General features: G+C 41.0%; 1 protein-coding gene across 4 annotated transcripts in view; it reads left to right on the top strand.

Annotated features, from left to right (window-relative positions):
- Positions 1-26,799, top strand: part of VAPB (VAMP associated protein B and C) — a 35,470-nt gene that overhangs the window by 4,319 nt on the left and 4,352 nt on the right. For 2 of the 4 annotated variants that reach the window (XR_014887723.1, XR_014887722.1), the window contains exons 2-6: positions 11,387-11,539; positions 18,538-18,641; positions 20,252-20,332; positions 21,438-21,614; positions 22,949-24,514. Coding sequence is in view for 2 of the 4 variants with exons in the window: in XM_085241408.1 (XP_085097534.1) it covers positions 11,387-11,539; positions 18,538-18,641; positions 20,252-20,332; positions 21,438-21,614; positions 22,949-23,107 (674 nt within the window). In the remaining 2 variants the exon portion in view is untranslated. Of the gene's footprint in view, positions 1-11,386; positions 11,540-18,537; positions 18,642-20,251; positions 20,333-21,437; positions 21,615-22,948; positions 26,786-26,799 lie in introns of those variants that run through there. The other 2 variants (XM_085241408.1, XM_085241409.1) reach the window with 1 other exon arrangement.

Genomic DNA, 26,799 nt, shown 5'->3' with positions numbered 1-26,799 from the left:
TGGCTGTCTGCTCTTCTGCTGGAAAACCTGCTGCCCTCTTCTCTGTCTGATTCCTAATAAAGTCACTGTTAGATCAAATAGGAGTAAACCCTCACATCCTTCTGCATATTTGAATGTAATTACCAAGTTTTACACTTAAAAAGAGAACACAGTATTTCAGTAACAGTCTTCGTAAATCTGTGTGAATCTATATTTCATTACTCATTTTCTGGTGATGTTTAAATATTTGCAGTTCATGTTACGCTAACTATTACTGCAACTTTGGCAAAATTAATATCTTATTCCAACTATTAAGCATTCATTATAGTTGGACAGGCTTGCATCTCAGTGTATTATTCTAATTTCACATGTATTAATTTTATAATTACTTCATCACTTAGCATAGACTCTTCACTGTAAAAGAGCAGTGCTTGGAGGAAAAGAGCTGAGGATAAAGGCAAGAGGGGGATGCATGGTGCCTGTCTCATGGCGCCTGTCTCATGGTGCCTATCTCGTTTTTGGAAAGGTGGAGTAAGTTGGAGACAGTGCTTCTTTGTGCTTCCTTAGCTGGCTGGTGCCCTGTGCATGGATGCAGGACACTGTCGGCTCCACAGGGACAGGGTGAGGAGCTGCACAAGAGAGGGCTAGCAAAAATTGGAACCTTAAAATAGGATGTGCCTTTGGTTAGAGACCCAACTAATGATTACTTGAGATGTGTGGAGCAGATGAATTTTAGCCATGTTTTCCATTAAATTTAATTAATGTATTTAGGTCTCCTAAGACTGCTTTCATTTCTCACAGTCAACTTGAAGGTTTCAGCTAGTGTGTGTATGGGTTGAGGTCTTCTGAATTGTTTTGTACTGCACTAATTCTAAGAACTGCAGGTGAGGTAATGAGCAGCAATGGGAGCAAAATATTACTATTTCTAGGAAGATCCTTATGTGGCGATAGAGTCAGCATGGACAATTCTTATTTGGAGTATACTTCTCCCAGGTTGGTGGAGTTTTGCATTTTTAATATGATCAGCTCTTTGCCTTTGTTGTAAGGGGCAATACATTCAGAGTTTTCTATTCCTTGGGAACCGGATTGTGCACCCATTTTCAGGTAAGTTTTTAATAGGAAGGTCCTGTAACTGTTCTTTTAAGAGGTGATTGTATTGAAAACTCTTGCACAGTTTCAACTGTGGAACCATCACAATGACACATGAAGAACAAGGCTGTCCAGTTGGTTATTGAAGGCTCCTCAGGGTGGTGGAATGTCCAGAAGGATGATGGCACGTGTCCCCTGTTCATCGCTTCAGAAAATGCTTGGTAATAATATTGAATATGTATATATAGACATAAGGCAGAGAGTGATTGCCTTGAGCCCTGGGAATGTGGCAGTCATGTTGGAATAACAGCACAGGTAATGTGTCACAGCAGGTGCAAGTTGACTGTGCATGGCTGCACACTGTCTGCTTCCCAGCTGCTGCTCTGCCTGCGTGCAGTGCTTTGTCACCTGGGAAAGAGGAATGGGCAGTGAGAACCTGCACAGGTTTGTCTGATCGTTTCTTCTCACTGGAAATGAATTATTGCATCTTCTGTCTTTTCGAGTTTTATAAATTAAAAACTTATCAGTAGTCATGCAATGGTGTATTTATTTTTAAATGGGTTCGCTACTTTTGAATGCAAAGCTGAATTTTGCTTAATTGTACTTTAAATCGGAGTTAGGATTGTAAAAATCAGAGTGTAAACCTTTAAATAGATAGTCGGATCTGTTTTGAAACTCAGCTGGAAAAATGGCATCATCACTACAGTGAGTGATTCAACTTCATGAGCTCAGCTCAGCATGCATCTGTGAACAACTGCCTGCTTTAGGAGAAGCATAATTTGTTGTACGCACCTGGCTCTGGAAGGTATTGTGTCCAATCAGCTTTGGATTAAGTGAGCAACTTAACTTCTACATATGTTATAATGCAGTTTTTAAAGAAAACCAGGTGACCTGAGAGTTTCTCTTGTTCTTTGCTTTTCCCTGCCTCTAAACATAGCTTTTTGCTGAGCTGGAGACAATGCAGGAATCAAATGACCCTTGCTAAGTCTGCCCACGTCTCGCAGTCACATTCATTTTCTATTATCTTGTTATTGCATTGGTCTTTGTGCTTGGAAGGACTCATAACTGCTGAGAATAGTTCCTAGCTGGTACAGTAACAGCCTTTCTACTTTTTTTTGCCAGTAGTTAGTTGTCTTTGAGAGCTTTATTGATGATGTTTGCAACAGTTTTGTTTGTGGTAACAGCTGTTGCTTTAGACTTAAATCTCATCTTTGTTTTTGTGGGGGATGTGATCCTTCACATTATCATCACGCTGCTGTGAGCCTTTTTTTCTCTCCAAATAAATTTTCAGTGGTTTATGTGAGGATTTGGTTAGGCCAGGAGTTCTTCCCAGTGAGGGCACTGTCTGCTCTGCTCCCCTCCAAGGACGGCAGGCACTCTGGCAGCACTGCCAGGCACAGCACCCAGTGCTGCCAGCCTCCTGCTGTGTGAGAAGTGAGGCAGAAAAGGAGCCTATCTTGCTCATGTATATCAATATTTAGGTACCAATTTATCTAAATTAACGACCACACTCATGCCAAATCTCTTCTTCTGGCTTTTGATTCAATATTTATTCAATATATAAATTCTTTTATACCTGCGTTGTAGGCTGAGATGTCTACAGAAGGCAAATAGAATATTTTTCTTGTATGTCTCTGGGCTGTTGCTGAATTGGAAGATGTGGTCTGCTGGGCCACCTTTCATAAAGGGGGATTTGTGCCATCAATCTGGAGCAGCTGTCACAGTCTTGCATAGAACATGCATGCAAAGCAAATTGCCATTTCCACGTTTAATTCAGTGCAGGATTGAAGCATACGTGGATGGAAGTGACGGAGTGTTTACACCATCCGGGCAATCCAGACTGAGAGTTGATGGATGTGTCCTTCCTGCATTACAGCTCTTCTGGAAGTTGCTTACCTCACCGTAATTCTTCTGGCCTCAAAGGCATTCCTACAAACTGGGCACTTCTGCTGCCTGCAGGACCTTATCCCTCGTCATTAGAAATACTTTATGGAAATAATCTCTTCGCTAAACTATTGCAGTGTCTAGTTTTCTGAGCAGTAACCAAAGTCCTTCACACCACGGTGCTGTGGATTAAAGATTTCATCGTTCTAAATTTAATCCTGTTTTCTTGGTTGGTTGCCACGAGGGGTGCAGAACAGAGGAGGGGGAGGTTTGCCTGGTGATCCATTTACTTTCAACGCGGAATGTAAAATCGTGTCTGTGTGGGACTCGCTATGCAGCCAGATCTTGTGCTTTCACAAACACTTCTAGAGGCTTAATTCAAGTTGGTTGTGCTTTAGAAGGCATGTAAAATGACTGTGTAATTGTTTAATTAAATAAGACAGAACAACCACAGAATTTTTTTGTTTTCTTTCTGACTGTTCTTTTCATCTAACCAGTTATTTCATCCTCCTGGTGCTGCTGCTGTTTCTTACACAGGAGCCCAGCCCTGCAGCTCTTTGAACTGCCCCTCACCTGCTTATGTTTGCAGATATGGAGATTTCTGACTTTCCGTATTGCATCTTTTCAGAGTGTTTGCTTGTATAATCTTCACTAGTTTGCAGTAGCTCCTCCTGTGGCCTTCCTACATGCTCACCAGACCAGGAACAAAGGTCTAAGGGCAGTAATTTAAATGTTTTTATAGCTGTTTTTACACTGTACTTCTTGATATCACTCATACAGTGATGCAGATAATGCTTGCCGGAGCTTAGGTTTGCAGAATGCAATTTCACACATATATACCGTGCCAAACAGTATAAACCATAGGTATTTTTTTTTTGCCTTATTAAGTTCTCCCTTCTGCTTCAATTTATTTTTTTTTTTTTTGCTCTGATCTTTAAGGCACAGTTAATGGGCTGGTTTTCAGATGGTTCTTCAGAATAGTATCGTGCTAAATTCAGGATTCCTTCTCATTTATAGCTGTAATTAGTATCTCACTGCCTATTTATTTTTTGTGGGTTTGGGTTTTTTAACTTAGAAAAGCTGCTACTCATTGTGCATCCCAAAATCTCTAATTTTGCTCTTTTCTTTGGTATTTGCAATTTAGGCATAATTCTGCACTTACCATATTTGCATAGTTGCTATGTAAGTTACACATCAGATTTGTCTGTTTGAAGAGTATTTATGAGCATAAAATTAGAGCGGTTAAGTTGCTCCTTCCCTACCATTTGCATGTGCATCTGAAATAGAGATTAGTGATTAAATTAGACTCGGCAAAATTGCTTGACAAGAAGTGTAAGAAAAAGGGTGCTTTGAGGTGAGGCGTGGAGGATAAAATGGTGCTGCCTCTTGCCAGGAGATGCTTCCCAGCACTTTCAATCTGCAGCCAGTGCAGCTCTGGGGCAGTTGCACAGCAAACCATCGTGCTGCACTCTGTGCTGCATCCCTGCTGCTCCCCAGGGGGCTGTGCTTTGTTTCAGAGTCCTTTTGATACCAGCTGTGACTGTGTGAATGAGGCTTCTAGCTATGCAGAACGACCAGGTATCTTATACGCAGGTCTTAGTATTTCATGCTTATTGGAAGAGATGTTGCTGCCGTTCCATCAAGACGAGTGTGGCCCTGTTTTCTGAGCTGTTTTCATATCCGGAGAGAGTTGTTATGTGTGGTATTGGTGAGTGGAATGAACAAGGTAACACAATATGCTTGGCACTCAGTTCTAAAGGGATATAAAAGCACATTTGAGACAGATATACCTCTAAAAGCTAGCCAGCTGCTGTCAGTCTTTTGGTTATTTAATTGTGTGGGGAAACCTGCTTTAAGGTGAGGATATAGAGTGAATATTTCTTTGTGTGTGACTTTGTTGCCAAAGATTTCTGTAAATAATGTTTCAGTCTAATAAAAATCTGAAGAGGTCAGCAGGGGGAAAGAAAACCCGCAGATGACACTGGTAGCAATATTATAGGAAGGGCATATTCTTCCATTTTGCTTGGAACCTTGTGTGTGTGGCCCTGACAGTAAGAAGTCAAACTGTTGATAATCCTCTGAGGAATAGGAGGTGACAAAAAGTACACAGTAATAGATATTCTGAAAATAGTCTTCAGTCTCATATTTGTTTTCTGACATTCTTTTCTTATTGAATGTGAAGCATGCTCTGGCAAAAGTAGGTAGTATCAGAATAGGCCAGGGAAGGACCCTGATTAATCCATCAAATGGAGTAATTTACTGCCAGCTCTGACCTGACTTTGCCACCTTGATCATGTATTTTTGCTAGAGTCCTTTGTGCCCTTTTTTCCTCCTCTTAGATAATTTTATTGATTACATGTTATTAAAAAAAAAAAATTCACAGCATAAATTACTGCACGAAGAGTGATTTGGATGGCACTAAAAATAATCTTTTCATCGTGGCTTTCACAGCACAGCAAAAGTGGAAGTGGCCACTTGACTACATTTGCTTTGCTTCAAGGGCTCTTTGGTGAGGATGGTCATAGTAAGGAACAAAAGTGATCCCACAAGGGCTGGACTGAAAAGTTCGAGTAATTTACACAAGGGTGAAGAGCAGCCTAAGTTCTGTCTTAAAAGTAATGACCGAATTTGGGTTAGCTCTGTCCTCCAGTGAGCAACTTGTGAAATAAAGATGTTTATGCAACATGGGCACTTCTTGTTTCTTTCTTCAACTTCTTTGATTTCAAAAGTTGCTGATACTCACTTAATTATGAATGTCTCCAGAGCCAGATGGTGGTGGTGATTAAAACTTGGCATCCAGTGCTTTCTAAAAGACTAATCTTCACAAGATTTTCTGTAATTAGGTAAGTATTCTCCTGACTTCACAGAGAGGGAAACTATAAGGGTCCAAACATGCTTCTGTTTTGGAACTGCTGTCAACTCTTAAGGCTTTTAATAGCAAAAGATCAAGCCCTTGAGTGATTTGTCTAAGGATGAGTAAGGTGGTATGAGACATTGATTGGATCTTAGGTCTTCTTGATTCACAGACACCTGGCTGATAGCTCAAAATGCATTGCTTGACATTTCAACTTTTTTCATTTCAGTATTTCTCTTTAAAGGTCATCAACTTCATGTGTAACTTTTAAAATAAATACATAGTAAGGCATTGCTACACCTGGAATTGAGCCCTCTTGCTCAATTTAGTTTTGCCACTGGTGTGTTTATTTTAACTATCTCCCTGTTGCCGATAGGCACCCCCTGAATAAAGTGGGAACCCTGGGATGTGGGGCTGGTGTGCATCACTTCATGCTGTGAGTAGGCTGTGGGATGGGGCTTGTGGCATGGCGCTCAGCCCCCACCATCTGTGCATGCAGAGCACGTGGCTGTGTCAGTAAATGAATTATAGCTCTGTGTGGACATCGCCTAGTTAAGTCACACAGAGTAAGGCTTGGGCTCTTGAGAATAGCATGAAACAATCTCGGTTTCCTCCCTATTGCTCTTCACCATCTTGCTTCCTAAAGATTCCTTGGTTACCCTTCTGTGGTTAATTAATCTGTTTGGTGATTAATGACTTTCCTCTGACATATTGATGGGATTAAACCATGGTGAAATATGTTCTTCTCTCCTGTTGTTGCATCGTGGTTCCAGTTTTGTTTCTAACTGCATCTGGGTACCATGCCTTCTAACACGTGTGTGTGGTGCTGAGCTGGAGTGGTGAAAACTTATTTAGGGCCAGGTGATGAAAGTGCATCTAAGATGTTCTGAGAATAATATGGGCAGCTGATGGGAATTTATTTGCAGTCTTCCTAGTCAGTGACTGCCATTTTCACCTGCTGTTGTATCCAATGATACTTCAGTGCATTTGCTCTGAAAAATGGTAGTTCAGTAATGTCATACTTTCGGGGGGATGCTCAGCGTTAAGCAGATAAGAATTTGCAGGTTGAAGTACAAAAGCATGTGCCTTCATTCTTCAAATAACTATGCCAGCACTTCAAGAGGAAGCATGACTGCAAAGTGTATGCCTGGATGTGCTAGTTTTAACCTACTAAGTGGGAGACCTTGTTACCTTAATTTGACTTAAGTCTGCTGTGCAGGAAGATGCAGGTCCCCGATGCCAGTGTCTGAGCACTGCTGAAAACTGATTTTCTTTTTTCCCTTCCTCACTGCTCCCTCTCTCACTCCCTGTCTTTTAAGTGGAGTAATTTTCAGCCTAAGCAGCTCCTGGCTCAGTTCTTGGTGCAGCAGGTGAACACTGTTCAAGCAGTTGGTAGAAATGAGAGCTCAGGCCACCTCCCTTTGCAGCAATGAGACAGGCTGGCGCATGAGTAAACTGACCATGGGACTGTGGCCCGACTAATGCTTGCATTTAATGATAAAGAAGTATTAGTAGTAATGTTTGCACATGTAAATCTGCAGAGGACTGTATCTGTTTAGTTTAAAATCTGCTAAGCATACACTAGCAAACACGTGCCATCCAAGCTCTGCCTCTGATTTTTGTGCTAACGCACCAAGTCATGCTACAGCAGTAGTCTTACTGCACTGGAAATATACGTGTATGAGGGTGGTTTATTTGCCAGACTAAAGTAAGGAATTTTGGTTAAGGTGAGAATAGTTGTGATACGGATCTGCTCAAGGGGTGTAGCTGTGTAACGTGGTTCCTGCAAGCAGAGTGGTAAGAGACTTAAAGCAAGCACTGTGCTGACCAAAGAGTTATCAGCTGGGGTTTGCTATTTCAGATACGTGCACTTCTTTTTATTGCAGTGAGACTTACTTAAAATTTAAATAGCGTTGACATCATGTTCCTTCGACCTAATTCTCAGGCATTTGTATTGTTACCAAAATGATCTGGAGTATTATAATACAGTGCACTGCAGAATGGCAGTTTTAGGAGAGATTGATACAGCTGTGGTGTTTGAATTTGAAATGGAGCATGGCAAATTCTGAGATAATGCTGTGATCTTCAAATATGAATGCTTGTATATGTATCTTCTGGCTGGAAAGCCACAGCTATAGCTTGAAACAAGCCCTGATGAAAAGTAACCCCCTGGAAAGCCATTATACTTGTTGTTTGTCATGAATATGACATCTGTGGTGGGTTTGGGTTTGTTGTGTTTTTGTTTTTATTTTAGTGCCTGCTATTTAGTAGATGCCCGCTATTTCATTAACACGAGTTGACTTCATTCTAATTGCAGGATGAAGTTGGGTCCTTGTGAAATATTCCAAACTTTAACAGCCAAATTCAGTTTGCTGCATTCTTCCTTCTGTACCGCTCGCTCCCATGGCAGCCCCCTGCCAGATGATGCACACACAGCCTGTGTCTCCCATGACTTTGTCCTTGCATTGGCACCAGTGGCATTGTTTTCCTCACAATCTTCATAAACAGGAGTGATTTATTGTGTTTGTTTCTTCTAAATGCAAACTGACGTTTGGAAAACTCCTTACCTTTAAGCCTACTGGGTTAGTTTTACAGAAATAGAAGTTTCACTTTTCTAGAAATAATGAAAACAGTCACAAAAAGATTCTTTTGTTTTGAGCCGATTCCAGAAGATGCAATGCCTGCATTGACAAGCAGAGCTGTGGGTTAGGTGTGTGGCCATACCTGAAGAAAACCTGCTCAAACCCAGACACGGTGTCACAGGGTACCCTCGGCTGGAAGGGGCTCACAAGGACTGTTGAGTCCAACCTCTGGCTCCACACAGCACCACCCAGAATCCAAACCAATGCCTTAGAGTGGTGTGCCAGCGCTCCTTGAGCTCCAGCAGCTCAGGGCTGTGCCCACTGACCTGGGGAGCTGCTCCATGCCCACCGCCCTCTGGGGCAGAGCCTTTCTGCAGACCCCCATTCCTCTCCCCTGACAGCCCCGTGCCATTTCCTCAGGCCTGTCGCTGTCACCAGAGAGCAGAGCTGCAGCTGCTCTGAAGCCTCCCCTCAGCCTCCTCTGGGCTGAGCCAGATGACCTCATCTGCTGTTCATACATCTTGCAGGAAGCAAAGGCCAATCTCCCGTTTCCCACAGCCAGCCTCCCCTGGAAGGCTGACCCAGGCCTCAGTCCCAGAGCAGCAGGTGCTCGGGGTTCACCTCGGCCCGAGCTGGCAGGCTGCGGTGCTTCTGGAAGGCAGGCCAAGCAGGCCGATAGGATTTCATTGCCGTGCCCTGATTACCCCAGTTATACTCCATAGTCTATTTCTCCTTCTCTTATGTACCTCGAAACACCTGTAATGACGCTTTAATTCTGCACTTGTCTGTTCCTATTTGCTTCACTCTGCTATTTGAATAGCGGTGCCGTACTGAATGTGGGTTTGCTGAAAGCAGATGTCAGCCCTGCGGTGCAGTTGTGCTGGCTGACCTGTGAGACCTGTAATTTGGGGGAAACGTATCTAAAAAACATTCTGTAGCCTAGCAGAGGGAAAAGCTAGCAGACAAGAAGAAATTATTTCAGTCTGTTGGAAGCTTTTGCTGCCAAATATTTTGGTATGGTCTGTGTTAGCAATAAGTAAATCCATTTGGAAATTATTTTACACATAGAATTATTGTCATATTACTATTAAAAACAGCAGCTCTGTGCTGGGGCGCACAAATCCCACGTGCATTCATGGATCAGCCAAGTGAAAACACGGTATTTCCCACAGGAAATCTGTCCCAGCATGCAGACTAGTAAAGCTCTATTGAAGGTGCAGCTGCACATGTAGGGCTGTGTGCAGACGAACCTCCCTCTCTGCTGGAATAGCTCACACTGTAATCTTTGTAAATGGACGTTCATAATGTTAAGGCATCAAGTAATTTCTTCTGAAATGTTAGACCCAATTAGGTCTACCTTAAAGATCTGCTACCGTCTTTACATACCTAAATGTTTTGCTGGATTTTTCTGATAGCTGGGCTTGTTTAACTTCTTTAACAGCTCTTGGCTTCTGCTCAGTTATTTTCCATCAGACCTAAAGAGTCTGCATGCAGAACACAGACAAATCTTCAACAGCTGTATTTCATTCTTGTTTGCATCTCGGTGTGCCACCAGGCACAGGTTTGGGTCTTTATCATTGGATCTGAGCGTTTTATTGCTTCAGCTTCTTTGCTGCCAGATTGCATTGTGAATGCTGAGTTGGCTTGTTCAGAGAGCAGGCAGATAGATGCCATGCTGCTGGCTGAGCAGCATGGTGGTATGGTGGTTTGGTTTTGGTTGGTTGATTTGTGTTTTTAGGTGAAGGTTGCAGGACAGCAATGCTTTCTTGTTTGAGTTCAGTGGCATCTTAAGAGATGAATTTATATGATAAATTTGTAGAAAAGAAAACAGTCTCAGGTGATTTTAAGCCATCCCTGCTGCAAATGAGAACCCATTTTGTTTTATCAAGAGAGCAGGGGGATGACCATGTGTGTATTCATTATTACTATTAATTATAAAAATGATCATCATTCACAGTTTTTAAACTTCAGGGCTGTCATGTCTTCAAGGAAAAGAATTGATTCTTTTGTTGTTTTCTTCTTTTTCAAGTTTACTTTTATTCCTGAGGCTAGGTGAAGGTATTTTATTCAGTTATCAGGTAACTTTCTTTGTGCAGAGGGCAGCTGATCAAAGAGTGTTTACATTTCTTTAATTTTATTTCTCTGCAATCTGAGTGCGGTCACACAGCACCTGCCTAATTTATCTGTGTCTTATGGAGAACCAGTAATGATCTTTTTCCCTAGCCCTGGGGATTTTGATGGTTTCAAGTAGGTAGTGAGCCTAGGAGAAGTTATTGCGTGTTGTTGCAGAACTTGACAGTGGTCTGATTCTGGCTTTGCTAATGCAAAAATCACTGCCAGTGCTGTCAGCATCCAAGAATTCCCTTGTTTGCACATGGTTATTTCCTGTCTCGGTGAGGCTGGATTTTTTTAATGCAGATCTCTTCTGATGTACCATTTGTTGTAGCCAGAACGATTTTTTAAAAACAAGCACACGTGATGCACAGTGGATGCTCATCTTGCTGGTTTTGGCACAACCTTTCTAAACACCAGGTGGAAGGCTTCATGGAGGTGCAGCTTACACCTGCAGCTTATGAATGTAAGGTACAGTTTATGTACTGATATTTGTAGAGTTCAGTAGTCTCCCCTGCTCACTGTCTGTACATAGGTGTGCATTTCTCTGCAAGCCTGCGTGATTCAGCAGTTAGAATGGAGTAAGTGATACAGCAGAGAATTTGGCTTCATTTGAATACCATGTTGTTGTGCTGGTAGCATTTATAAACGATTCCCCCCTTTTTGTTTGCTGTTAATGATGAGCTGTTGTACTGTGAGCATACAGTCATGCTCAGCAGCCTCACTACATCCTGGACTTCGCGTGTGGTTTTCTGTACGTGCCATAGATGGAAGCTGAACATCTAATTACTTTATAAGATTTGTGAGCAGAGATTTGTACCCTGCTTAGCCTCTACTTGTCAAGTACTTTCTGTTCAATCTAAAGTCTGCTTTTGCTCTTCCTCAGGTCCTTTCACAGATGTTGTCACTACGAACCTGAAACTCGGCAACCCTACAGACAAAAATGTGTGCTTCAAAGTTAAGACCACAGCACCACGTAGATACTGTGTAAGGCCTAACAGTGGAATTATTGATGCAGGAACATCAATTAATGTTTCTGGTAAGTCATACAAGCAGTTCTTTGGTAACTGAAAATGGCTTCATCAAATGAATTATTTCTTGGAATGTTTTGCAAGACAAAAGTATTGTGTGGAACGCTTGTAAAAGCAGGTTTTCATGGAGGAGCAGCCATTTCATATATCTTCCCTTATTCCTGCTCTAGCAGTAATGGGTTTGTTTTGACGTATTGTTTTGAGGGAGGGAGGAGGAATATATAAATAATTTATATGGTTCCATAGCAGCCTTAGCCAGCCTATCCAAGGCAGTGCTGCTGCAGCCCTGCCCTCCCAGTGGGATTATTTTTGTACGGTTAGCTTTTTGCCAGCTTGACTTCCTGAACCGGCTCACTGCAGGATCAAGTGAATGCTTGGACAGGCACATCGAGGGAGGAATAAAACTGGGTGGACTGCAGCCACGCCAACGTAGGCTGATAGTTGGTTGCCAGACTACCCAATATAACCAACCAGTAAAGAAAACATTTATTTTGAATCCATGCTTGTTTTGTGTTCCTTGGAGATATAATATGCTTTGGTGCTAGAAACGTCAAGTGACTAAAACTTTGCTATTTCATATGAAAGGTTAATGATTTTCTCTAATGAGTCAGTAGCTCTTCACTTGCCAAACTTTGGTAATGGAAAAAACAAAGGAGTGGGTTACACAGAAAGCATGAAGCACCGAGTATTTTTATAGTCTAAAAAACTCTTTCAAGCATTTCATAGTGGTAGGCTGCAGAAATGAGGTCTGGCTTTTGAGTTACAGGAATGACTTCTGAAGATTTGTTTTTACTGTTTTAATTAAATTTTAATATTGCGTAATAGAAGCAGATGAGTTACTGGCCTATGGAAGATGATCAGAACAGAAGTTACGTATAGCAAAACATGTAATCTATCAATTAGTCTCTTACCAAGCTTTTCTGACCTGGATTAAATTATTGGTGAGCTACAAGGGTGAATAGTGACAGGACAAGGGGGAAAAGTTGTACCTGCATTTGCACGCTCACTGACCTTTTCTGTTTGGGTATTCTGTTGTGTCCAATTCATTGAGCCTCTGATTGCAGAGTTTGCCTCACTTGCACTTAATTTCTGGAGCGTGTCACAGTGAGGCGGTAAGCAGTGCCACATGGTACCTATAGCAAGGGGAAGACAGAGCAGTTCTGCTTCAGGAGAAGGCTAGCACGGATGCAGTAAGCTCTGAAGTGACTAATATGCAAATGAAAAAGATCCCTAGAGAGGAATTGAAATTTTAAAAAATCGGGGAAGATTCCGAAGTAAAGCTGTCTGTCATCTATAGTAGCTACAGGCAAGCATATTAAATGCATGGAATCAATGAAGCGATAATGAAAATGAGCATGGTTTCTAGCTACAAATTATCTTTATACTATAAAGATGGGAATTCTTTTCATCTCTCAGATGAACTTTCAAAATTAAAAGCTCTTTTCCTTTGCTAGCAAATAGCACGCTTTTTAAAATGTCTTCTTGATCTCAACATCTTTTTTCTTAAACTTCTGCTTACAGCGACCCTTTGCTCTACCTTGAGCAGAACATAGGATAGGCAAGTGCTGTGTGAACCTGTATCTTATGTGCTTTTCCAGCCCCATTCTTCCCAGCAGCATGCCAAACAGAATATGGAACGAGTCCAAGATGTGACCTGAAGTATCCCATTCTGAAAGATCACTATGCTTAACCCAAATTGTGCTTTGCTTTCACTCACGAAGCTTTGAAAAGACTTTCCCTTTTTTATGTAGAACTTTCATTGTAGTGATTTGTGATTTATGATTCAGTTTTACAAATTACTTTGGCTTATTTAATCACAGAGCTTACATTTTCTGTTTTACTTACTTTCATGCTTCTCTTTACTTAGTCATGGTAATAAACTGTGCTAAATTACCAGCCTTTCTATTAACACTACATATTAAATGCAAGCAATTCACATACATTGTTCTTCAGGTGGCACATTCAGGAAGATTTATAGGTAGATATGTAGATATGGAGTTATGGATGTTAATTCTTCATTTGCTAACTCATTCTAAATAGAAGCTACTGTCGTCTTGTTTTGTGGTTGAATTTCTATTTAGTAAAGTCATATACATTGCTGTCTTGGTAGCTTCTTCAAACCATGCACGGGGTTTAATTTTGGTGTACTAAAGGTATCAGAATCACTGATTGTGATCAGCAAAAGTAATATCAGGAATCGAAGGGGGAGCTTTCATTAACTTACAGATCAGAGTTATTTTCATATTCTTGGAAAGGAAGGAGTTGTTTAACCTCTCCCTTGGAGAAATACTACTTAAGAACAGAGGGATGACTTGGGATTTAATAAACTGAAATATAAATAGAAGATTTTTCTTTGGATCAGTTATTCTTCAGTCACATAATTCAAGACTCAAACAAGGCATCAAAACAGGGTTTGCATTATTCTAAACTTAGTACTGCTCATGAGAAATGATTAGAATATGGTTAATAGAGTAACAAGTTCCAAACTCTTAAACTAATTGGGCTGTGTTTACTCTATGTAGTCTGCTCTCTTGAGAATTGCTGACTGACTTTAACGCAGCAGCACTGCATTGGCAGTGCACCTCCTGCCTGCAAAAAAATAATCGGTGCCAAAGTACAGTGATGTGAGGGTTTATTTGTTTCCTAGAGTATTACTGATGGTTGGGTTCGGGGCAGCCTGCGTCTTCCTTGCACATAGCAGCTGAGTGCCTTCCTTACATACAGTTCCACAGGACTGCCCTATTTTGGTCGAAGTTCATGAGAAGGTATTTTGTCCTTAGAGGCTGCTATCGGAACATTATTTCATGCTAGTGTGTTGGCTCATTTCACACACATAAAACGCTAGAAAAGCAAAGCTTTCTTTATTCTACTGAAGTGTTGGATGCTGGCTTCTTTTGCCCTATCACAGCTGCTCCTAAGTACCAGCATTTAAGTCTCTGTCAGCACGCACTGCTTGCTGCAATGTCAGGCTTGTAGCCCATGTTTTCACCTGTTATATAATGGTGTGTAATTTTAACAGCTGAGTTTATGTAACTGTCAGGAAGTGTGTGTGTGCTGTCACCGTTTGATTGCATTTGGTCGTAAGCACTTGGCAAAGAAGGCTATTTGCACCCATTCTGTTTTTGTTAAATGTGTCTTATTTGAACAAAGGCAGCTGATTTTGTGACTTCCGAGAGGTTGAAATCTAAATAAAAGACATAAGTGAATTCCAGAGGAAGACTGAGAAATGAGAAGCAGGTGCTGATGTCTGCAGCTAGGTGTACAGAGGGAGAGATGAAGGATGCATTGTGTGCATCACAGAGCAGCCCATGCACACTGCTGGACTTGGGAGAACTGAAGTTATCCTTGTGTTGCCAGTCACCTTGCAGGGGTGAGGGTTAATCTTTTGTGCAGTTACCTGACTAGGAAGAGGTGGGTTGTGTTTCCTTCAGGACAGGGCTGCCCACAACAGTTCTGCCCCTCCTCAGCCACCAGCCACGTTCTGCCCCTGGCTGCATGCTGCTCCCCCAGGCCTCATTGGCCAACACAGCGAGTGCTGAGCTCGGGCTTGGTCTGATCCGCCTGCTTTGCAGGAGTCTATCTTGAAGGTGCAGCAATTGTTAGCAGTTGTGTTATTGAAATAGCTACAGAAAGAACAGTGTAAGTGAGGAACAAGCCGCGTGGTGCCATGGCCTCTGTTGACGTGAGGATCAGTTGTTCACCTCCTGCAGAGCTGATCAGTGTGCCCTGATGTAGATAGTCCACATTGCTGGTGGCATTTCTGTGTAATGCTGAGATGTGTGGAAGTTGTGAGTTTTGATCTTGCCAGACTATAGAGAATTTCATACAGCGCATATAGGAAACCCGTTAATAAAGGTAGAAAAGACTTTTAGGTAGAAAAGGCAGTAAGACTCTCACAGACCAAATAGGCTGTGTAAGAGTAAACAATGCTGCATGGATGCATGGCTTTCAAATGATAATAGAAATTGCTAGTGATGTTTTGTATTAATCTTGTTAAATGCTTTTGTAAGCAGTTGCAGCTCAAAAAGAGCACGCTAAAAACCCTTACGATGATGTAAAATTCAGTGGCTGAAGATACGCAGCAAGAACTGAGTGTCCTTGAAGGCTTCAGTAAGAGAAACAGGATGAGTTTTGTCATAAAAACTGCAGAGTTGTGCACTTGGATTTCTTCTATAATTGCAAGTTTTCTGAATAAAATGAGTGATGTTAGGATACTGTAACTGATCAGAGGTGACCAAGTTGCTGACATCATGTGGCTGTGAATAGGGCAATGCAGTAAGTGAAAAGAAACTAGGAAACTAGGTAATGGAAGAGATGAGAGTGTAAATGTTGTTGTCACTAATAAAATTTCATGGTTGTATATACAGAGTAACTCATACAGAGGAATTCAAGCCAGAACAGGTGCAGAGAATGAATGGGGGCCCTGACTCAGAGAGGATAGCCCAAGTCTGGCTTGTTTAGTTTACCAAGAGGCCAAGAGTTACTGTGATTGATGTCTTGGAATGATACAAGTAAAGGACTCTTCCCCTTCTTTGATATGTAAGCTTAAGCTCAGTGTTGGTCCAAGACCAAGTGAACAGGCCATTAATAAATTTAGATGGAAACCAGGGGAAGGCTGCTGATGATCTGAGCAGGGAGGCTTTTCCTTTCCTGCTCTTGGAAGGGAAGATGGGATCTTGACAAAACTTCTACCACAGTTTTGCTTAGTATCTTCCCTGCCTCAGGTTTCCCCTGCCTTGATATTGTTATTAACTTCACCGTTAGCTGATCACCAACTGCTTCGCTGTCTGCAGATCCTTGCTTATCAAATGTGGGAGATACAGTGGGAATGTGTGAGAAGACTGGTGCCCGTTTGTTTGAAACATGTCAGAACAGGATGTACGTGGGGTTGGTCCTTCAGATAAATTTTGAGAGGAAACGTGGCTTGCAAATACAACAGACGTTATTCCTTATTCCACTGGTCTCCCAATGGCTTTGCAGTCTTATCTTGTGGCAGAGCACCACTGTAGGGCAGTCAGTGCAGGTGAGGAGATGGGCACTGCGGCCACTGACTGATGAATGCTGGTTCTAGTCTATTTGAAACTCCTGTTAACAAATTTCTCACAGCACGTTCTGATGGGAGCTGGTCAGTAGCTTTGGACCAGCTGAGAAGATTTGAAAAGATATTCTGTAGGAACGTACCCTTTTCACGTAGTTCTCATGTAAGAGATGCAATTTCCAGCTAAAGCAAAGGAGCTGTACTCACAGTAGTAAATTGTGTCACAATTAAGGAGCTTCCATGGAACTGCTCTTTCACAGAAACTCCCAATAGTACGAGTGTGTGTTGAATGGTTTTGAATGGTTTGGCTTCCTCTTCAACAAAGGGAGTATTTTTGAGCTTCCCATCTGGCTTACAAGACGTTTGCTGAATAATTTGTATCGATGTGGCTTTCGTGTATTGATCTAAAAATACAAGTGCTAACAACGCTGATACTGTCAAGCCCTCTCTAGCTGCTTGCTGTTATGATTCAGTGAGTGGAATTCAGAGCAGCAGTTGCTCAGTGTTCAGGAGCAGCTTCAGCACTGGGGAAATAATGATTTTCAAACGTGCTTATGCTTACACTGAGCAAAGCAAGCTGATACAACTGCAGATCTGGAGAAGTTCCCTTAACAGTGGATAGCTTCAAGTACCCGTCGGCTCTTCCACATCACGTAGACTTGAAATAAACGTTAGGTGTCTGTTACAGGGGGCAAAAAGATTATTCTGCTGCTTTTCAGTGATGTGCAATGCTGAAATACACGTCTTGTCACAGTTCAGTCACCTCTGTTTGGAAGAAGAGTTTTACATGGAGCCTGCTGAAATGAAAGTGTTTATTTTGGACTAGAAGTTGATTATTGTAAGGCAAGATAAAGTGTATAATAAATTTTACTGCACATTTGAGACAATTTGCTGTCTCCTTTTTCCTGCAGCTTTAAAAGGCATGTGGTTGTTGATGGCCACAGATTGTGTGTGCAGTAAAAATGGCACAGGCAGAGAGTATCCTGCTCACTGAAGGAGACAGATTGGTTTGGCTCTTCTTCATTTGCAATAAATGGGATCTTTGGATAACACTTGTACACTTCAGATCCCTGCAATTAGTGTGTGTGAATTTCAGTGCATGTTAATAACACTGGTACTTGAAAGTAATCCCAAGTCTTCAACTGCTTCTATTCATAGCGATTGAATTCAGAGCCTCACAGACCATGAAATGTGAATTTCTGTTGAAGTTTTTGCCAGTTTCATTTTAAATGTTTTGGAGGGGAGGATTTTTGTACTATGTCTTTGCCCCCCAAACACAGTTATTTTCTGCATTAAAAAAAACCAATTCCTGTGGTTTTTGGATGGAGATAAAATGTTTATACCTTTCATAAGCAATTTTTTTATAGCATTTAAGCATAACCTCTTGGCTGCATATTGATAACAAACTTTCAGCAACTTATTTTTGAAGGAGGAATAGAACTCAAATCATGAGTTATTCAAACTTTGTAGAGGAAATTTCCATCCTGAATCTTGAGCCATACTAGAGGTTTAAAGTGTTTGGTTTTTCCTGGCCCTGTAGCCTTTCTCAGCAGCCATCAGCAGTGCTGTGTACAGCTAATCACAGTGCCAGCTTGTTACTTCCACCTCAAGGATGGAGAAAAAAACTTGATTCTTTCAGTGAGAGGTTTTCCTGCTGCCTCAGAAGATGTGTATGTTGTTGTGTTTGCTGTAAGTTGCTGTCATATTGCCATACTGGTGCATCGAATACTGTACTGTGCTCAGCAGTTCCAAACTTCTCAGGTAGAAATTCGTGCAGACTGAAGAATTCTGTTTCTTTTAACTTCTTTAATATTTTTTTAAAGTAGGGCTCAGCTGCTCCTTTGTCAGAGAGATGCACTACTTGCAATCCTGTTAATGTCTGTATTTCTCATATCTTGTAGCTAATCATCTGTGCGTGGCTGTGCATCAGAACAGCATTAACGTAACGTTCTGGGGTTTTTCTTGCAGTGATGCTACAGCCTTTTGACTATGACCCCAATGAGAAAAGTAAACACAAGTTTATGGTTCAGTCTATGTTTGCTCCACTTGATACTTCAGATATGGAAGCAGTAGTAAGTATTGAAAGTAAATAAAATGGATTTATTTCTGTTTCTGTAATTTTTAAGACCTTTTATATCACTTCTTCAGGGCTCTTTTGAAACCAGACTGTAATGTTCCTTGAGAGCATTAGCAGATTGCCATTGCAGCTGTGGTTACTTCTTTAGAAGACTGCCATTGGTAATGGCATACCAAGCTATGAAACATGTTAAGTTGTTGTAATTTTTTTTTATATATATATGATTTTTATTTTTTTTAAAGGCAGATTTGAACAATATGATCTAATTATATGGTCTGTAGTATCTTTTATATTGCATACCTTTGTACTCTGTCTTGACTCTTCCCTTGAGCAGCTCCTTTGCCCAGTGGGAGCCAGGAAGATGGCTTACAAGTATTGAATTTTTCTTTATCCCTTTTGTTGTTGCTTAAATAAATAAGCTGCCTATATAGATCTTGTATGGTGGATTACAAGTGAGAGTAACAGAAGCATATGGTTTTGCAGTACTAAAGGAGAGCAAAAAGAAGCTTACTCTGGTCCACCTTTTGTTAGTTTGAGACAATATTTAATAACTGTCGAGGACACAATAAATAAGAAACGTCCATTACTCTGTAATATCCAGGGCTGCATGTATATTTGAATGTATGAATATTACTTTATTTAAAACAAAACAACAACAAAAACAGCCACAGAATGTGCAGCATGGTTTTTTGATGTTTTTTTGTAAAAACTTTTTTTTCAGTATTTTTTTTTTTTTTTTCAGTTCTTTACACGTCTGCTGAACAGCTCTTTGGAGCTGAGGCCTTTTGGTAGAGTTGAGAATTTCCCCTTTTGAAAGAGATTTATGGAACTGTATTTGTTTAATGGCCTTAAAATAAGATCCAATAAGAGAAACAGCAATAGCAATGAAATGTCTGCATCATTAGGTGAATAAGCCAGTCTGCATCTCTTTCTAACTCTTTAATTTTATGAGTTACTTTATACCATATAAAATATTATTCTGCTAGCAAAGAATGTTTTTAAGGATCTAGATGGTCTTTTCAGTTTCCCGGAGCTCTCCAGCCCAATACCATTTCTTTTCCTGTAACACTCGATCACTTCTCAGTTTTGTTACCACTCTCCAAATATCTTCCTATTCTGGATAAACAGGTGAGACAAATTACTGGGCTACTATAAAGCTTTCAACGCTTCTCGGGCAGCCAACAAGCTTAAAATAGAACTCTGACTTCAGCCACAGAGAAGAACTGAAGTACGATTCGGCTGCTTAGGATGAGTCAAGTTCTTCCTCGCGTTGCACAGGGGTCAGCCATAATTTGACACCTACTTGAGATATGCTGAGCAATACTGTGCTACCAGGAGCGTGGTCAAAGTGAGGAAGAGCCATGTGAACTCCCTGTTCTCTCATGAGTTACCTGAGTTTCAGACTATTAAGAGTGATAGTGTGTGGTCTTCTAAGCTACTACTCAGCTGTGCACTTGGTTTTCATTTTTGGTTCTGTATGTGTTTAATGGTAATGTGATAAATGCTTGTGGAGTTTTTCCTAAGGTGGTATGATTTGTTTCTATAATGCAGTACCTTTTCAACGTGTCTTACTATACTATTCTGTTTAATATTAAATTATTCCAGTGGAAAGAGGCAAAGCCAGAGGAACTCATGGACTCGAAACTTAGGTGTGTGTTTGAGCTACCGACGGAAAATGATAAGCCTGTGAGTATTTTTAGCTGCGTATCGAGTGACTTTAATGCCTCAGTAAATCATGTAAAATGGCACGTGTGTCCAGGCAGCCATGTAGGCACCAGGCAGTTTTGCTGCCTCCATCCCATCCTTCTTTTAAAATATAAAATAAAGCCATTTTAAATCTTAGTGGTGCTTAACCTTGCTAGCAGCTAATTTGAACCGCCTGAGTGCATCACAAGCACAAGGAAATCTTTGAGTTGACCTTTCTTCGTTGAGTGAATGATCACATAGGATAAAAATGCTATTTAAAAAAAAAAAAAGCACTGATTGATGTTAACAAAGCTGAGAGCTTTCATGTTGAGAGATGTGATGAGGAAAGAAATCTGAATTAAGTGGGAATTAACAGCCATTCTGTTTAGGGGTAACTTTTTCTATAATCTGTAAAAATTATCAGGAGAAAACAAAGCAGGTATAGTAACAAGTTCCTGATACCTTATAAATAAGAGCTTCATTTCAAGAGATTGGTAGAAATTGGGAATAGAGCATTTTGTTTTTGATAGAGCCCAGGCCCTTTGCGAAACAGAGAGGATTCAAAGCCGAGAGAATGAAGGGGTTTTGGAGCTCTGCAGCTTTTGTTTCCTGACTTGGGCTGGAAGTTCCTCTGTCACCACAGAAAAACAGAAGGATGGAGATGTGATAGCCAGCAGTGGGGGGAAGAGTGGGAAGAGTGAGAGAACTGCAGCAGAGCAGCTGGGCGGTTCCTGACAGCTTGCTGCTGCTTGGAGCAGCTGCTTGTGTGGTGCTTGGAGAGGAAAAGGTGCAGAGAGCACCACGACTCCAAGTAGAATGTCAGCAGATAAGTCACATTTCCATTATTGTGGGACACGGTCTGGTGGTATTTCCTTTCACATACATGCAGGGACTGAAAAGTACGGGTCCTTCTGTCTGCATTTTGCTGCTGATCTGGTGTTCAGGTCAGAAAGGGGAAATAAAGGTTGAAGAAGGAAAAATGTTGCTTATTTTTTTATATACGGGCCCATTTTGAGTACTAACAGGAGATTTTACTTGATTCTCCTCCTGAGTATCAAATGTGGTGTTAATAACTAACCAGACTCATTCTATCCTTTCTTAACAGCATGACATAGAAATAAATAAAATTGTATCCACAACTGCAACAAAGACAGATTCCTCTGTAATGTCTAAATCAATAAGTTCTTCCTTGGATGACGCTGAAGTTAAGAAAGTAATGGAAGAATATAAGAGGCTTCAAGTAGAAGTTCAGAGGTTACGGGAGGAGAATAAACAGTTTAAGGTAAAGATTCTTTCTTTTCCAGGTTTGCTTCTCTCTTGACATAAAAGATTCAGACTGAAAGGTTTGGTTGCTTATCCTTGGCACGATATTTTAATGTTGTTAATCAGCGAAAAGATGGTTTATGTTTCTCTATATAAAGCCAGAAAAAAAGTGTGGAAATCAATGGTTCCTCTGAAAGGAGCACACAACTCGTGCAGCTGGAGAAGCTGATGGGATAGAAACCCAAAGGAATGAATCCCCGCTCATTTTTATTTCTTTTTCCCCCACCTAATTTCCTGAGTTTGGATTAAGCATTCAGTGTTGGATTTGGCCCTGTGCTCTCTGACTGACGGGAGTTTGAGGGCAGCATTGTGCCAATGCTACGTGTTGGCCATGACACCTGGAGCACATAGCTGATGTGATGGAAGTAACACGAGAAATACAGTTCTGGTCATAGCCAGCACATCACTGTGAAACCAAACAGATGAGAAACCACGATCACCAAGCCGAAGACCTGTTTTGGTTTCATTTATTATCGATATCTAGCTTCAGAGGTATCAGCTCTGGTGGAAAATGTAGAATTTGTTAATGCTAGGCCCCAGTGAAAGGAACTCTGTTCTGTCAGCTCTGATGTTGTGTGGCTGGCTGATGCATGAAGAAATTCTTTAAACACCTGTAAAACATTTGTGTTTTGCTCACAGAAGTAACAGCAGAGACACAAGCTTAACTTCTTTTGTCCTGGTTCTTGTGTCTCCCAGTACAATAAGTGCTCTACGAGTGTGTTTTATTTAGTTTTTTTTTCAAGTCAGTTGCCCTGGTTTCAGCTGGGACAGAATAAAGGTGCTGTACAGGAGACAACTAGAATTGAGCAGACATCATACAGTAACATCCCAAAGCTGTCAGCTGCTTGTTCCCTTTTGTGAAGTGTTAAAAACATCTGTAAAACTTCGGAAAACTGTGTGAAGTTACTGCCAGCCACCAGGTGCTGTCAGTGCCAGACGAGATAAAGGAAGTAAAATATTTAAGTGAAAAGTTTGTTTTGTAGCAGTAATTATTGTTTACAGAAGTCAGTTATACCCCATCCAGATTTATAGCAGCAGTGAGGTATCAGGCAGTCTGTGACTTCTAATGTGTTCCTGAAGAAAATGAGTTGCCTCTTTGAATTTAGAAGTGGAAAAACACTGACTGGGTGCTTTGAGTTTCTCATCTGTCAGACTTTAAGGCTGCAGTAACTTTTATTACAGCTTTATTTTTGAGTATTTTTTTATATATATACTGGTGGCTTTTGCTTCAACGTCTTAAACTTCTCAGCTCCTTCTTTACTCAGTTGAAGTAATTAATCTGTCTTCCTTCAGGAAGAAGATGGACTTCGGATGAGAAAGGCACCTCAGACAAACAACCCAATATCTGCTTCTGCAGCTGTTGTCAAGGATGAAGGGCACAGCTCCAGACTACTTGCTTTGGTGGTTTTGTTCTTTGTCATTGGTGTAATTATAGGAAAAATAGCCTTGTAGAGGCAGCATGCTGGAAATTGTAAATTGGTTTGATGGTTCTGCCATATCATTGGATTAAATTTATTCATAACAGTGTTTAAAAAAAAAAAAATTAATGTATGACATCTCACAGGTCTTGCCTTTAAATTACCCCTGCACAAATACTATGTAACATAATCTAGAAAGTTTAAAATGTACAATGAGGGAACGAATGAAAGAATATTCTTCAGTGATGAAAGGGGAAGAAAATCATGATTTAACACTACAATGGAATATTGTATATGTCATTTTAAACATTCTTAGTCCCTGGTACATGTTGCTGGATGACCTCTTTTTAAAAAAAAAAAAGGAAAAAAAAAAAAAGGAAAAATAGAAAAAAAAAAAAAGGATTCCTCCACTGCTGGAGCTGGCCCTATTGGATGTTCGGAGCTGGATTAGGCAGGAGGTGTTGATAACTTCTGTAAAATATGTTAATCCACCATTCTGCTCATAAATTTAACAGTTTTTCTGTCAGTGTCTTCAACTCTGTGCAAATTACCAATTTCTTGACACTTCAATGAATAGTGAGAAGCTGGAAAGAGTTGTATGTGGCAACGCTGAATGTGCTAGGCATCATTAAGAGGCGTATATTGACTGGTATGACTAGTTTGGATAAAAGTCAATGCCTTGTTCTTATGGAGGGACCAAGCTACATTGCTATTGGTTCATTTAGTTGAATTAAAATGTTATTCAGAGATGTTTAATGCATATTTAACTTATTTAATGTATTTCATCTCATGTTTCCTTCCTGTCACAAAATTGACTAATGCTTTATGGTATGAAAAGGCACCTGTTCTAAAGCCAGTGACTAGAACTAAAAATCTGCTGCTGTAGTGATGCAAGATTCTTCTGCCTCCTGTAGTTTTGGGCACTACACAACTGTTGGGAGTTTTGATCATCTGAGCATTGGGAAAACAGTGGTCAGGAAACTGTTTTTGTATGTAAATAAGTCTATCTAGGGGAAAAATATTAGTAGTAAACTAGTCCTATGCCGTAAAAAGACCAATCCTGTTTGACGATGTAGCATCTAAAAAAAAGAAAAAAAAAAAAAAAAAAAAGAAGAAAAAAAGAAAGTAAATAAAGCCCCCAAATTAATGTTTCTTTTGTTACTGTTGTCATGCTCTGATAGTTTTGGCGGGGAGGGAACAGCATTATCTGTCAACTTAGCTTGTTCATAGCATAAGGAAACCAGTAGCTGTGTTTCAGGAAGACTTTTCCCTGCCTCATTTTAAAATCCATGTGAGCAGCTCCACTCTGAGCATCCTTTACTGGTGTGCTGTGTGTTGTTCACAGGAACCGTGCTGGCTGCTGAGGTGCTGCATAACTTCACATTTCTCAGTTTAGTTGGATTCATTGGTTAAGATGCTTACTAACATATCGAACGTGAAGGTAATTTTGTTTATTTTCTTATAAAATTCATAAACTCCATGTGCTTTAACATGTTGGGCCTCAGTAGATGAACCAGCTTCTGAACAAGTGAGCCCTTCTATAATCTTAGATCTTATGCCCAGAAACCATTGCTGACAAAGTTTTTGTAACACCATTCAAGGTTAAGAAACATCTTTAAAACGTGGCTTCTTCCATTCCTTTTTTGCTCCTGGGATTCCTTGAGAAGGGTGTTTGGGCAGCCGCTGTCTGCTGTGCTCTTCTCCATCATTGCCTTTGGTATTTGTTCCATTTGTTTCTCAAGTGCAAAAAAGTGAAACTTCATGTGAGATTTAATAAGAAAATGGGTTTGGGGGGATGAAAAACTGTTTGGTGTGGTTCCTCTTCGGAGCACAGCTCTGGAAGTAGCAACAGAAATGAGAGGTTTGATACTTTAAAATGTTACTGCCTTCTTGTCTGCTTAGGATGGAAGGACAAAGGGTAAAGTGTGGCTGCAGCCAGGAGAGCAAAGCACGGAGGTCAGTGTTACAGACTGAGGGATGAGACAGAGGTACAGATGAGTGCAGACTTCTACAGAAGCAGTTGAGAGGGCCTTTTCAGAAACACGAGGTTGTAAATAATGGAAAAAAGATAACTGTTGGCTTTAAAGAATGTATTTGAGAAATTTCTTCACTGAAGGGAGGCTGAGTTACCCGGTGTCTTTTAAGAGGCTGTGTATACCTTGATTTCACTAAAAATGTTGGAAGAGCTGAAATCCTAATTTGCTTCACAGTATATAGCATTAGCTTTGAGAGCCCTGACAAACAGCCTCAAAAAGTATTAAAAAAAAAAAAAAGCAACCTTTTCAGGGCAGGGGAATCAAAGCTTTACGCTGATCATTTCTTGTGAGTGTGTCTGTAAGAGCACTGCAGGCAGCTGGTCCACATGGTTGGCAATCACTGCTAGCACAGCAGCTTCGAATGAAGCAGAAAGTCACAGAACCACAGAACGTCCATCGTCCATCCTCCTTGCACTGTTCCATACCCACGCTGATGGTTTGGAACTTCCAGTCATTGTGAGCAAGTTTGTCTTTGTGGTTTGCACTCAGGTTTATAAAGAAGTCCCACAAAGAAGAGTTCTGTACGCTGCTCGATGCCTTACAAAGGCATGGTGGGAGATGTGCAGGGCTGAGCAAGCTGAGGATGTACACAGAACAACTGCAGTCTGCAGGAGGGGCAGACCCACACCTTCAGCCCTAAACAGGACTCTTAAATTAACTTTGTATCTTTGGCAGCTTCAACAAGTAATAATCAAGGTCTTTCCTAAAAGTTTTTGATGACAGCCTAGACAGTAGCTTTGCTTTTGCTGGTCTTAAAATGACTGCTTAGTAGAATCCTTGTTACCTGCCCTTTAGCCAGACCCTTCTTTCATATGCAACAGAAAGAACAGTGAAGGTATTTTTTAGGAAGAGTTCCTAAAGGCCAGTCTGTGGAGATACTGCAAAAATAATCCAGCTTTTATAAATCGTCCTTTAGATGCTGCTGCTAGGAGAGCTTTTGTTTGGCATTCACAGGAGGTGGATATTCTGGAGGGCATTGAGTATCTGGGGAAGTTAGGCACGAAGTGTAGAGCTCATGGATAACACTATCATCTGGTGTCCTCCCACAGCACCAGCTGCTAGGAAACTGTAATTGATACACGGTGGTAGAAAACAAGTTATTACTCACTCATTGTCCTTACTGCTCTTTTAAGATACATTTACTGTTAGTTTTTCTAAGAGCCAGCAGAGGCTGCTTTGGTCGTGCTCTCCTTGTGGAGCTCTGGCACTGCTGTGTGCAATTTGGGCGCCTCTGCAAGCAGTTCTAAAACATCTCAGAGCAGAAGCGTGCTGAGAAGTGAATGAGAAAACGATTTCTGCACTTCTCACATGGCTGTTCCCATCTTACAGCACTGTTCCATGTGTGAGTGATGGTGTCCCTGTGCACTGCAGCAGTGGAGTGTGAGTGCACGTGAACAGCAGCTGTGTGTGCAGGCCGGGCACCTGGTTCTGGTTCTGGTTCAAGTAGCCGTAGGGCCCAAAGAGTGGAGTTAATACTACGTATGTAATGCTGAGAGGGATTGATGTATCATAATGTAATTTTCTAAAACTATAGGATTGTAAGACCTTGGTGATGGTATTCCGTGTTACTTTTTTTCTGCTGAAATGCTGTTAGTGGGATAAATCTGGAAATTCACTTTACAAATTGCTAGACTTTCTTCTCACCAATAAACCATAAAGGGTTTCTAGTTGCTGCACTTGTGAACTTGCA

This window comes from Meleagris gallopavo, chromosome 22, assembly GCF_905368555.1.
Source record: "Meleagris gallopavo chromosome 22, MGAL_WU_HG_1.1, whole genome shotgun sequence".
NCBI classification, from domain to species: Eukaryota; Metazoa; Chordata; class Aves; order Galliformes; family Phasianidae; genus Meleagris; species Meleagris gallopavo.
This window is presented reverse-complemented; position numbering and strand designations above follow the sequence as displayed.